Source organism: Microtus ochrogaster, chromosome 22 (assembly GCF_000317375.1).
Source record: "Microtus ochrogaster isolate Prairie Vole_2 chromosome 22, MicOch1.0, whole genome shotgun sequence".
Classification (NCBI taxonomy): Eukaryota; Metazoa; Chordata; class Mammalia; order Rodentia; family Cricetidae; genus Microtus; species Microtus ochrogaster.
Genome location: NC_022023.1, coordinates 14,597,321 through 14,610,858, shown reverse-complemented (window position 1 = coordinate 14,610,858; position 13,538 = coordinate 14,597,321). Strand labels below are relative to the sequence as shown.

At 49.6% G+C, this 13,538-nt stretch overlaps 1 protein-coding gene across 1 annotated transcript in view; it reads right to left on the bottom strand.

Annotated features, from left to right (window-relative positions):
- Window positions 1–5,898, bottom strand: part of Idh2 (isocitrate dehydrogenase (NADP(+)) 2, mitochondrial) — a 22,797-nt gene extending 16,899 nt beyond the window's left edge. Inside the window, exon 1 of the mRNA XM_005357709.3 lies at window positions 5,705–5,898. Coding sequence (XP_005357766.1) covers window positions 5,705–5,819 — 115 coding nt within the window. The 5' untranslated portion in view covers window positions 5,820–5,898. The remainder of the gene's footprint in view (window positions 1–5,704) is intronic.
- Window positions 5,899–13,538: the final 7,640 nt, after the last annotated feature.

Here is a 13,538-nt window from a genome sequence, read left to right as displayed (position 1 = left end):
AAAAAAAAAAAAACAAAGTTAAAAACAATGGACTAAAACACAACTTGTCAGGAATATTCCAGCATATGCCCCCTCTCAGTCCTGAGAAGTAGAGGATCTCTGTGAACTCAAGGCCAGCTTGGTCTACAAGACTTAGTTCCAGGAAAGGCTCCAAACAACAAAAAAAAAAAAAAAAAAGAATCCAAGTTCAAAACCCCATAAGCAACATCATAAAAGAGCTGGACTCAGTCACACAGTGGGGAACTGTAAGAGATGCTGTCTCAAAAAGTGAAAGCGGAGGGCCAACACCTAAGGTTGACCTCTGACCTTCACAATGTACACCATAGCTCGTAAGTGCCCATGTCAAGAGGCAGAGGAAGGGATGTGTCATTAAAACACAAAGAGCCATACCCAAGGCTTTCCGAAAACTTCCAAAGTGAAGGGGCTTGAATCTCCCAAGGACCTAGGTTCCACAGTCAGCATTGCAAAAGATAAACAAACAAACCATGGGGCTCAAGTTAAGAGCCCTCGCTGTACTGCTAGGATCTGAGCTTGATTTCCAGCACCCATACCTGTTAGCTCACATGGAGCTCCAGGGGATCCAACGCCCTCTTCTGGCCTCAGAGGCACCAGCACATACATGCCCCCCCACACACACACAGACACACACATATATAAAATTATTTAGGGGTTGGAGATATGACTCAACAGTTAAGAGCACTTGGTGTTCTTGCAGAGGACCCAGGTTTGATTCCCAGCACCCACATGATGGTGGCTCATGACCATCTGTAACTCCAGTTCCAGGGGATCTGACTCCTCATTTGGCATCCATGGACACCAGACATATATAAAGCACATGGTGTACATACAGGTAAACATTTGTAAGCATCAAATAAACATAATGGCCGTATCCCGCATCCAGGCAACAACATCAGTAGGGTCCTGCCCAGCTTACTTGTCTGTTCTTGGAGAGAAGCGTGAGGATTAAGAAATGGCATGTAGAAGTCAGGTGCCTTTAATCCCAGAATTTGGGAGGCAGAGGCAGGTGGATCTCTGTGAGTTCGAGACCAGCCTGGTCTATAGAGCTAGTTCCAGGACAGGCTCCAAAGCTACAGAGAAACCCTGTCTCGAAAATCAAAAAAAAAAAAAAAAAAGAAAAGACAGGATAGAGTCGGGAGGGCATCCAGTAAGTCCTGAGATTTGCCCCGTGTTTATTTCTCACAGGCTTTGTATACCCCAATCCAAAAAGGAGGGGAAGGCTTCTCTACCTGATACAAGGAACAAAGTAATCACCTCCATACCCAAAGCATCAAGTAACCACACCAACCACACCCTAGGTCAAAACATCCTGTTAGCAGGCACACCTTGGGTCAAACCTCATGTCATAACCTTAAAGGAGCAAGAATAGGTGGCGCACACCTTTAATCATGAGGCCAGCCTCGTCTACAAGAGCTAGTTCCAGGACAGCTAGGACTGTTACACAGGGAAACCCTGTCTTGAAAAACCAAAAAAAATAGAGGACTGCTCTCTGACCTTTGGTTAAGGTGAGATGAATCCACATCTGTGGGCTCCCACAAATAATCTTAAATTACAAAACATAATTTTTTTTTTTTTGAGACAGGGTTTCTCAGTAGCTACGGAGCCAGTCCTGGAACTTGCTTTGTAGACCAGGCTGGCCTCAAACTCACAGAGATCCACCTGCCCGACAAGATTCTTTTTTTTTTTTTTTAAGGGAACACATTCATGTAACTTAGAGTGTATTACTATGATTGCTCTATTTTATTAGTTATTCTTAATCATTAACTCTGCCTGATTTGTAGGTAAACTTTATCACCGTATGGACGTACAGGGGAAAGTACATTGCAAGTGGAGTTTGGAACTATCGCAGTTCCAGGTACCCATTGTGGGCATTGGAATAGATCCCTTGTGGAGAAGTGGGGACCACTGTGTCTTCAGTTCTTGGTAGGATAGGAGCATGGACAAATGGCCTTGAGGCTCCATCTTGCACCATCATTTCCCCCCCCCCCCACACTAATGTCACCTTTTAATAGTCCCATCTTTTAGAAACCCTATCTCAGCACCGTGGTAGAGGGCAGTTTTGAGTCTTACACATATGGTCTCATGTTTCCCGGGCTATGCACCCTCTATGCTGCTGAGAATGATCTTGAACTTCTGAGAAACCCTGTCTCAAAAGACCATAAATAAATAAATAAATAAATAAATAAATAAATAAATAAATAGCAAGCTTTCCACTGCCACACACTTCATCTCCTGTTCATCACACAGTGCAAGCAGCCTTGGCACCTCCAGGTCCCTCCCTCCCTCTCCGCTATCTATCAGCTTCCTCCGCTGCTCAGGCTTCCCCTAATTGGGTCTTTTCTGTCTGCCCCATTCAAACCTTCCTATACACCGTACACCTTCCTAACTGAGCTTCCACTATTACGTCTGTTTACTCTAGTCGCTCACAGCTCTGCCGTGTACCTTTGGAGGGCAGAGGACAACCAGGCAGCTCGTGGGAGTCATTCTCTCCTTGCCCCATGTGGGTCCTGGGGATCAAACTCAGGTCACCAGCCTGGCAGCCAGTGCCTCTGTCCCCTGTGCATCTTTCGGACCCTTCTCCTGAGCTCGTTACTATGCATCCTACTAGTTAACTATCTTAAGTGCTTGTCCCCTCCACGTTAGAATTAAAGTCCAAAGGCAGAACTCTTCCCCACTCCCACTTCCAGCTTGATCCTTTCCATCTCGCGTGGTTTCTGGCCCACAAAAGGAATTATGATAAAGGCATAAATGAAGGACACGCATCGCATACATCAGGGCTGCCTGGGTTCACTTTCTGCTTTCAGGAATGTGTCCCCCTGCCTTCCCACTGCCCAGGGACATTGCCACACATGAGCAGGGAACACTCTCATGTGACGGGCACCCTGTCCAGCACGGCTCACAGAGTAGAGGAGTAATCTGGGCTGGAGGTGCCACTCGGTGATGGAAGGCTCGTTTGGCGGCTGTGACTCCCTGGGTTGGGGCTTCAGCTCTTGGGGGAGGGCTTGCACCCAAGTGTCAAGGTCCAGGCCTATAACCCTACCTACTCAGAAGGTGGAGGCAGGAGGTTCGCAAGTTTTAAAGGCAGCCAGAATAAAGTTTAGGAAGAGCTGGAGGCTGCAAGCCATATGCGGGGCCCTGAAACATTTTCCACAATCTAAACTCTAAAGCAAGCCAGAGATCCTGGCTTCACATAAGCAGCTGTCCCCGGAGCCTGCCAATGTGGAAGGGTAGAATGAGCCCAAGAGGGCCCAGCTAAAGTTGGAAAACTTGGGGGCAGCCAAGTCTTTCTAGACCAGTAGTTCTCAACCTTCCTAATGTTGCGACCCTCCAATATGGTTCCTCATGCTGTGCTGACCCCCAACCATAAAATTATTTTGTTGCTACTTTATAACTGTAATTTTGCTACTGTTAATAAATCGTAATATGACCTCAAAGGGCTGCGACTCGCAGGTTGAGACTTGTTCTAGACCACTGGTCTAGAGCGGCCCACAGTTCTAGGCTTGTTCTAGATCACTGTTCTAGAACGTTTCCCCTCAAAACCTACTGGGTCAAACACAAACACCCAAACCCACTCTGGGGGAAGCTGTGCTGGGGATGGGCAGCTGGGGACTTGTCTGACGTGCCTGAAACAAGGCTCAGGGTGAAACAGATAGGAACTGACTCCTGGGTCTGCAAAACTTGGAAGGCCTGTGAGATGGTGGGTGAAGGTGGAGGGAAGAGGCCAGCTCCACAGGGTTACCCTCTGATCTCTATACATGTACTGTAGCATGCATGCACGCACGCACACACACACACAATCTGTCTCTCACACACACATAAAAAAAATAACAATTTTTTTTTAAAAATTGATGATCAGCTATTAAATAATTTATTCTGGGTTCTTAGACACTTGGAATTGTTTGTTCCCTCCAAGTGTGCATGGCTGGCAGGTCAGTGTGTGTGTGTGTGTGTATACACACACATATTTAAGGTGACGAACTGATGAAGTTTCTTCACCCTAAAGGTTCAGGTGAAATGACATAGTTTCTAGCTGGGGGTAGAATAAAGGGAGTCTGAGTGTTTGTCCCATGGAAAGACTGATTCCTGGGCCTTCCCAAGTTCTAACTTATCAGAGCTGCCAGCAAGTAGCTGCTGGAGGATACAAGATAGAAAAAAAATGCACGTGGGACTATGGGGTAGCAAAAACACAGGATGATTTTTTTGTTTTGTTTTGTATTTAAGCACCACCCCACTTGGAGACCTGTGGGAAGTACCTTCCACTGATGGCTTTTTAAAACGTAAATCCACATTTGGAATCCCAAAGGAACCTTATTTTCTTGTTAGTGTGGTTTCTCAGGGTAGTTTTTGCTTGTTTGTTTTGCCATTAATGCAGACCTCCCAAAAAAGGGAAAAGGAAAAGGAAAAAAGGAATACTGGATGCCTTTAACTTCTACGGTATTTTGCTGCAGGGCTGCCATACTTAGAGGCCTGAGACACTTGACCGGGTTTCAGGACTCAGAGATTCTAGAAGCACAAAAGCAGAAATGTCCCTTTCTCCTTGGCAAAGGGGGAGGGTCAGGGGCTCCGCCCTCTCCTTCCCCCTGGCCCCCAGCTCTGGTCAGCTGCTCCCACACTCAGTTAAAGATTACCACTTTAGCCAGGACAAGCCCCATAGCCAGACCCACCCCCCCTCTTCCTCATTCTCTTGGCTAACCCCAAGCAGCTTTGGGCCAGGTCAGGATAGAATTTCCGTGGCAACAGGCATCAAAAAAAGGCCACCGAGCACTCTACATTGTTCCCTGTGTCTTGTAGCAGGGCGCTGTGTAGCTAGGGTGTAAAGGATGCCCACAAGCCAGGCGGGCAGTCTGTTGGTAATGGAGACTCTAGCTAAACCCTGCTTATTTTGCCTCGATGTGTACCTTCACGTTTAAGAAGGAAGTTGAAGGCAAGCAATGCCGACCTCGTGGGAACGACTGACCGCAGAAAATGACAATGTGCGTGCACGGCCTGCTCTCCACAGCTTGTACACCAAGCAGGACAGACTCACAAGCAGCACAAGGCTAGCACAGCAAGAAAAGGCCAGGAGAGGGCCCAGACTGAGCCTCCAGGGCGGCAGCGAAGGGTGGGGGAGTGGCAGAAAACAAAAGCGGGAAAAATAGAAGGACATTCCTCCAGCTGTCGAGTAAAGGTTCCAAAAATAGCTGACGTGGGCCTGCTGGGGAGGAGGAACCAGAGTGCGCGGGGATTGGAGCGAAGGGGAAATGGAGGCCTCTCCTTCTCGCCTTTGTCTGAGTCGGGACCGCGAGGTGACCCTCCCCTTCCTAGAGCAACAGCAGGCCGCTCCCTCCCCTCTGGGTCGCTCGTCCCCCTCCAAGGGCGCAGGGCAGTCAGGATACCCCATTCCGGGTCCAGGGACCCCCAGAAACGCTCCCCCGGAATACCTTGTTAGCCCCAACCCCGATGGGGCCCAGTGACCATGCCCCAGGCCACCAGCTGCCACCGTTCCCTATGCCCCAACCCCTGCAACAGCCTGGGCGCGCCAGGCGATGGAGCCTGGGACGAGGCCACCGCCCAGCCCTTCGCTACCCGCACACCGCCTTTCCCCGGTCGCCGGCGTGTCGCTAGTAGCGCTCCGGGGTCCCCCTCCCGGGACGTCGCCACGTCGCAGCGCTGCAAGAGCACCCGCCCCCCCTGTTGCGGCACTCACAGTGGCGCCGTGGCTGCTCCGGCCAGTTGGGGACAGTCAGGGCGGCCGGTGCCCAGGCCCGCGCCGAGCTTGGGGCTCTGCAGAGCGAGTGCACGGTTCGCAGGTAGCTGCCCATCCCGAAGAAGCGAGGTCCGAGCGCGCCGCTGCACCAGGTTGTGCGGCGGGGACTCTGCTGGCCCGGGTGGCCAGGACCCAACCGGGGCGGAGCTGCGGAGCCCGCCGCCCCATTGGGTCTCACCCGGGAGAAGGCGGGTCCAGGGCCGGGGCAGGAGCCTGCCTGCGACCCTTGGGCCTGTTCCAGGACCCGGGCCGCCCCAGCGCTGAGCCCGCGCTTTCTGGGCACCTCAGTCCCTCTCCGAAGCAGTAGGAGCCAGTGAGACCCACTCGGGTTTTGGAGGCTCAGGGCTGCATGACGCCCGGCTTCCAACAGGATGTCAGTGGCGGTCAGATCGCCTTAGTCCCCTGAGTCCTTCGTGTTTGGCTGATTGACCCGACCGAGGCGCCTTCATCTAGCCGATTGACAAGTGTGGCATTCTTGAGCCAAGATCACGGCATCTAGGATCTCCTCCTGGTATCGTTCAGTTGGGTGGATTAACCTGGATCGAGAGTTAAAATTCCGAGTGCGGTGGAGGCAAGAGGATCCTGAGTTCTGTTCACGATTCAAGGCCAGCTTGGGCTAACCTGAGACCCTGTCACAAAAACAAAGCAAAGGGCAAAGGGTTGAAATCCGGCTTTTGTTCCTCACTAGACCAGACTTCTAGCCCCGAAGTCCATTAGCGTGGCCAGAATCTGTTTTCCCGGGGCCTAAGAGAGCTGCCAGGAGACTTGTGTGGCATTATGTGTGTAAAAGGTTTGAGGTGCAGGCACCTTCATGGCACAACCCCTTCCCAAGTAATTCCGTTCTATGCCAGTAGTTAGGCGGTCCTGAAAGAGAGCCCCTATCTCCCATATCCTAAACAAAGGCCCAGCCGGGCGGTGGTGGTGCACGCCTTTAATCCCAGCACTTGGGAGGCAGAGGCAGGCGGATCTCTGTGAGTTCGAGACCAGCCTGGTCTACAAGAGCTAGTTCCAGGACAGGCTCCAAAACCACAGAGAAACCCAGTCTCAAAAAAAAATAATAATAATAAAAAATAAAATAAAATAAACAAAGGCCCAGCCACCACCTGACCCAACAGCTCCTATTTGCCTGTTTGCATGGAAAAAACAAACAAGAAATCTAGCAGAGACAACCTAAATCCATCACCACCCATTTTCTTGAGGCTCACTGAAGGCTGGGCTTTGTATCTCAAAATCAAACAGACGCACCCCAGCTTTCCTAGTCGCACCAAATAGAGCAGCCTTTCTGTCCTGTGCTCCCAGATCTCACCAGCATTGCCAGGTGGAGCTGGGCCAGGAAAGTGACCTTGAACTGCTAACTTCAAAGCTTCCCTCCTGGAGTCTCAGTCTGGCAGCCTCAGCTCTAGGATCCAACAAAAAGAGTATATACAAGGAGAGGCTGCTTTAGGTCGTTCCAAAGCGTGAGGCCTCGGTCAAAGGAAGGCCTGGTGTGGGGCAGCTTGTTCCCAGGTTTCTCTGTATAGTTTTGGAGCCTGTCCTGGCACTAGCTCTGTAGACCAGGCTGGCCTCAAACTCACAGAGATCCGGCTGCCTCTGCCTCCCGAGTGCTGGGATTAAAGGCGTGCGCCGTCGCCGCCGGCTGGCCTGAAAGCCTTTTACTGGTTCCAGATTCTCTGGCCTAAAACTCTGATAAAGACCATGGAGGTTGCCGGCTTTGGCTTCCATGCCATCCTGGTAATATCAGGTCTCTCAACCTCAGGATCCGCACCTACAAGGTTGGAGACCAGACCAATCGGATGCAGTTATGGAAGTCAACGCCCACACTGCCAGAAGGGTGGCATTACTCTCCATTCCCGCCAGGGGCTTCCTGCTTCCCCTAAGTAGAAGACAGGAATCTCAGAGGCTCCTGTGTATAGATGCAGTTATCACAGATCCAGGGACAAGAGGAGAATCCCAAGAGAAACTTCTTTCTTTCATTTTATTATTGTTATTTGTTGTTACTTTTAAACAAGGTCCTCTGTAGTCCAGGCTGATCTCAAACTTTCTCTGTACTGGGAAATGACCTTGAACTCCTGATTCTCCTGCCTCCACTGAGGCAGGAGATTACTTCCAAGAGGAGTTTTGATGGCACAATGAGACAGCCAGCAAGAAGAAAGTCCCCTTTGCTGGAGGAGCTTCCCTGAGGAGCTTGTATGTGGCTGGAATATTCACCAAGAATGTGAGGCGTCCAGACCACAGGCTGACAGAGGGGGTGTCTCACGCGTCATCCGGCCTCCACTGCAGGCATGTGTTCCGCGGTGTGCTTGTAAGCAGAGTATAGGCTCCCAAAACAGAGATAAAGATATGCTGGGAGCAGGGGCTCACACCTGGGAAGAAGCTTGACATGGGTCCTGGAAGACTTCCAAAAAGGACAGGATGGTACGGGTTAGTGCAGCAGCTGCCTGAACACAGGCCTGGCAGCAGAGGAGTTGGAGTGAGTCAGACCTCCCCCTAGAAGGCTGAAGAATGGCAGTGCCATTATTAGAAAGTGGAAAACAGAAGGCGAATGTTGATGGCTAAGCGAGCTATTTATGGTGATCTCCCCAGTCTGTCCTGTGCCTGTTTCCAGCACCTTCTCCCTGAAGCCTAGCTCCAGCAGTCAGTCCGCAGCTCAGGTTCCTGCAGAAGCTCTCCCATGAACCGGTACAACAGCTGGATAGGTCTGTGGTCTGTGCCCATGCTGACCCTTACCAAGTCAAAGAGCTGCTTTCCCCTCCCACAGCCCAATGCAACTTCTGCTCGGTGGATGCTTTGGCCTGTATCCTTGTGTCCCCACAATTCAGATGCTGCATGATTATTCCCATGGTGATGGCGTCTGGTGGTGATGTCTTTGGGACATAATTACATCATGAGGACCACTTGTCATGAATGGGATTAGTGAGCTCGTAAGAAGTCTCATGAGGCAGTTGACCTCTCTAGTATAAGGTCATAGATTGAAGACGACCTCACCAGGGAGCAAATACACTAGCACCTGGATCTTTTGCCATATATTAAAAGATTTATTTTTCAGTGTGTGCATGTGTATGTGCGTTTGCGTGTGTGTGTATGTGCTTTCCCTGTGTGTAGGTGCACTACCTGAGTAGGCTGGAGCAATCATCAAATCCCCTAGAACTAGAGTTGCAAATGGTTATGAGCTGCCATGTGTGGGTTCTGGGAACCAAAGCCCCATCCTCTGCAAGAGCAGCAAGTACTCTTAACTGTTAGGCCAATTATTATTACTGCTGTTTTAAGATAGGGTTGCTGGTATCCCAGGCTGGCCTATCCTCAGCCTGGCTTTGTAACTGAAGATGACCTTGAACTCCTGATCTTCCTGCTTCCACTGCTGGGGTGTTAGTAGTGTATCACCATGCTCCTTTATTTAGCTCTGGGGAATCAAACCCAGAACCTCGAGCATGCTTGGCGGCAAGCACTCTGTCAACTGAGCTATACTCCCAGTGTCTGGTTCTAACTCTGTTTCTTTCTTTTCTTTTTGTTTTGTTTTGTTTTTCAAGACAGGGTTTCTCTGTAGCTTTGGAGCCTGTCCTGGCACTAGCTCTTGTAGACCAGGCTGGCCTAGAACTCACAGAGATACACCTGCCTCTGCCTCCCGAGTGCTGGGATTAAAGGTGTGCGGTGTGCGCCACCACCGCCCGGCTTGGTTCTAACTTTGTAAAACGGACAATAATGGGGTGAAATAGCTGTTTGGGCGTTTTTTTAGAGATAAGGCCTCAAATTTCTGATCTTCCTGCTTCCACACAGTTCTGGGAGATACTATTGAATTTCATGAATGTCATGTGGCTTAAATTAATCCTAAACATTCCTAAATCCAGCGAGCAAGAGTCAAAGAGAAGCTGGGCGATGGTGGCTCACACCTTTAATCCCAGCACTCAGGAGGCAGAGGCAGGCGGATCTCTGTGAGTTCGAGACCAGCCTGGTCTACAGAGCTAGTTCCAGGACAGGCTACAAAGCCACAGAGAAACCCTGTCTCAAAAAACAAAAACAAAAACAAAAACAAAAAAATCAGGAAGTGAGCCAGTCATGGTGGAATACCCATTTAATCCCAGCATTCAGAAGATAGAGGCAGGCAGAGCACTATGAGTTTTTTTTTTAAGATTTATTTATTTACTGTTTATATAGCATGCCTACAGGTCAAAAGGGAGCATCAGATCTCATTACAGATGGTTTTGTTAGGAATTGAACTCAGGACCTTTAGAAAAGTAGGCAGTGCTCTTAACTGCTGAGCCATCTCTCCAGCCTGATCACTATGAGTTTGAGGCCAGCATGTTCTACAGAGTGAGTTCCAGGAGGACAGGGCTATGTAGAGAGACCCTGTCTCAAAGAAAGAAAGAAGGAAGGAAGGACGGAAGGAAGGAAGGAAGGAAGGAAGGAAGGAAGGAAGGAAGGAAGAGGAAAAGAAAAAAAAGCAAAAAGAGTAAAAAAAAAATCTGGAATTGGAAGTCTTTCTAGTCTGGATGAAGCCCTGATTGGGGTCAATCCCCAGCAAAGGAAAAAGAAAAAAAAATCCTCATGGATACTGTTTCAAACTCCACAAGGCAACCAGAAAAGCTATCACTCGTATACTTTGTTACTAAAGGAAAAAAGAGTACTAGGACTGGAGGAAGGGCTCAGTGGTTAAGAGCGCTTGCTGATCCTAGGAGGAGGAGTTCCGCTCCCAGCACCTCGGTCAGGAGCCTCACAAACACCTGTAACTCCAGCTCCAAGAGATGCAATGTCTCTTTGGCCTCTAAGGACGCCTGCAGTCACATGTACAAACCCACACATATATACACAAAATTTTAAATAATATAAATAGAACGGAAAAAAGCAAAGGCTAGCCTACTGGCTGGAGAGATGGCTCAGTGGTTCAGAGCACTTCTCGCTCTAGCAAAGGATCCACATTCAATTCCCAGCAGTCATCTGGTGGCTCACAACACCCATAATTCCAGTTCCAGTGACTCTAATGCCCTCTTCTGATTTCTTTTTTTTCTCTTTCTTTGTTTATTTAATTGGTTTGGTTTTATTTATTTATTTGAGACAGGGTTTCACTGTAGCTTTGGAGCCTGTCCTGGAACTAGCTCTTTTTTATTCCTTTTTTAATTGATATTTATTGAGCTCTACATTTTTCTCTGCTCCCCTCCCTGCCTCTCCCCTCCCCCCTCAATCTTCCCCCAAGGTCCCCATGTTCCCAATATACTCAGGAGATCTGTCTTTTTATACTTTCTACTTCCCATGTAGATTATATCTATGTAAATTTCTCTTAGTGTCCACATTGTTGTCTAAGTTCTCTGGGATTGTGGTTTGTAGGCTGGCTTTCTTTGCTTTATGTTTAAAAACCACCTATGAGTGAGTATATGTGATAATTGTCAGTTAAAAGCACTGACTGCTCTTCCAGAGTTTAGTTCCCAGCAACCACATGGTGGCTCACAACCATCTGTAATGAGGTCTGGTGCTCTCTTCAGGTTTGCAGGCATACACACAGACAGAACATTGTATACATAATAAATGTTTTAAAAATTAAAAAAATAATAGTAAAAACAAAACTATAAAAAATAAAGATGTTGGCTGGGCGGTGGTGGCGCACGCCTTTAATCCCAGCACTCGGGAGGCAGAGGCAGGCGGATCTTTGTGAGTTCAAGACCAGCCTGGTCTACAAGAGCTAGTTCCAGGACAGGCTCCAAAACCACAGAGAAACCCTGTCTCGAAAAACCAAAAAATAAAAAAAAAAAATAAATAAAGATGTGTGCCATCACTGCCAAGCATAAACAAAAATTTATTAAAAAAAAAAACAGGTACGGTAATAGATTACCCCAACCACATGGTAAATATATGAGAGCTAACTCAGTAGGATTTGAACATTTGAGGCAGCTCACTTGGACATTGGAGTGGGGAGACCTGAAGGCCGGTCTACCTGGGGCAGATGGAGAATACAGAAAGTTATGAAAATGAGGGAGGTTTGTCTCCTCCCTACACTCCCCCTTCTTCTGTCCTTTGCTCTCCTCTCCACCCTCCTTAGTCCATCTCCCTCCCTCCATCCTCCTCCAAGCCCCGCTCCCCACTTCCCTGGCTTCTTCTGAGACAAGGCCTCATTTTGTAGTCCAGGCTGTCTTCAAATTCACGTCTCCCTGGGTAAACCTTCCTGAGTGAGATTACAAACACATGCTGCTTGGCCCATTCACCCTTCAAAGATCCCTTCTGATCCCTTCTCAACACCTCTCAGTGGGTGTGGAAGTCAAAGTCAGTCACCAGTATCAGCCACAGCACAGGTGCTTCTAGACGGGCAACCAGAATTTTTTGTTGTTTGTTTTGAGACGAGACAGGATGGCACGATGTATTCCTGGCTGTCCTGGAACTCACTATACACCAGGCTGGCCTCTCCGTCCCCAGTGCAGGCATCAAAGATGTGCAGCCTCTACACTCAGGGGACAGTCAGACTTCTTGAGGATGCAAGCACCGGCTGTCCTGTGCTCGCACAAGTAGCCTCCAGGCACAGCTCCCACCGCAGAGGCTCTTCTCAGGAGCCAGTGATTGTGTGGAGTGTCAGCTCCAGGACAACTGGAGAGCACCGTCGGCAGGCTGCACGCGCTTCGGCCCGGGTGGGGGTGGCTGCTCCTTCCCCCCCTCCCCCAGCACAAAAGGTGACCTTTTTTTCTTTCTTGGCTCCAGAAGGATTTAGCATTCTCGTTGTAGGCACCTCCCCCTACGGTAGAACGGCGAGCCCCGCGCGCTGCAGAGAATAGCCTCGCGAAGAACTTGGCCCCACGGTCAGGTGTTCCCAAGGTCGTCAAGGCGGCCAGGAGAGCAGCAGCTGGGGGACGGCGGCTCCTGCTCTCAGCCTCAGGACGTCTGCATTCTTGGGTGAGGAAACACCCATCAGCCCTCCCTGGTGAGTTTCCGAAGGTCCTGGCTGCAAACCAGCCCTTGATCCCACTGTGGCTCCGCAAAGGTACGAATAACCAGGGCTTTGTTCTAGAATGATCTTACTCAGACCTCACGCAAACCTTCTGGAGCAGACTATTCTTATTCCAGCCAGTTGAGAAACGTGAGCTGGAGGACAGGGCGACCTTGCCCACCACCAGATGATGCCCCAGACTTTAACCCATGTTCTGTGGAACTAAAATGTGTCCCTCGGCCGCAGCAATCTTGTTTCTTTCCTGCCTCCTCCTCCCGACAGCCTCAGCTTCCACAGGACTGTGGGTTCTCCTGATGTGCTGTTTACCACTAAATACTCTCAGCAAGGCCCCAGTAGCAGAAGACAGGACAAATACCATAACCTTTGCAACCCAGAAAGGGAGGGTTGACTTCATCTTAAAGCCCATAGTCCATCGTGAAGGGAAGCCAGAGCAGGAACCTGGAGGTGTGATCTAAAGCAGAGGCCACGGAGAAACACTGCATACTGGCTTGCTCTCCACGGCTCTCTCGGCTTGCTATAAAGCTCAGGGCCAAGCCCAGCAATGGCAGGGCACACCTTTAATCCCAACAGTAGGGAAGCAGAAGCAGGCAGATCTTTGTGAGTTCGATGCCAGCCTGGTCTACAGAGTGAATTCCAGGACAGCCAAAAATACACGGGGAAACCCTGTCTTGAAAAACAAACAAACACGCCGGGCGAGGGTGGCACACGCCTTTAATCCCAGCACTCGGGAGGCAGAGGCAGGAGGATCTCTGTGAGTTCGAGACCAGCCTGGTTTGGTCTACAAAGCTAGCTCCAGGACAGGCTCCAAAGTCACAGAGAAACCCTGTCTCAAAAAAACAAAAACAAAAA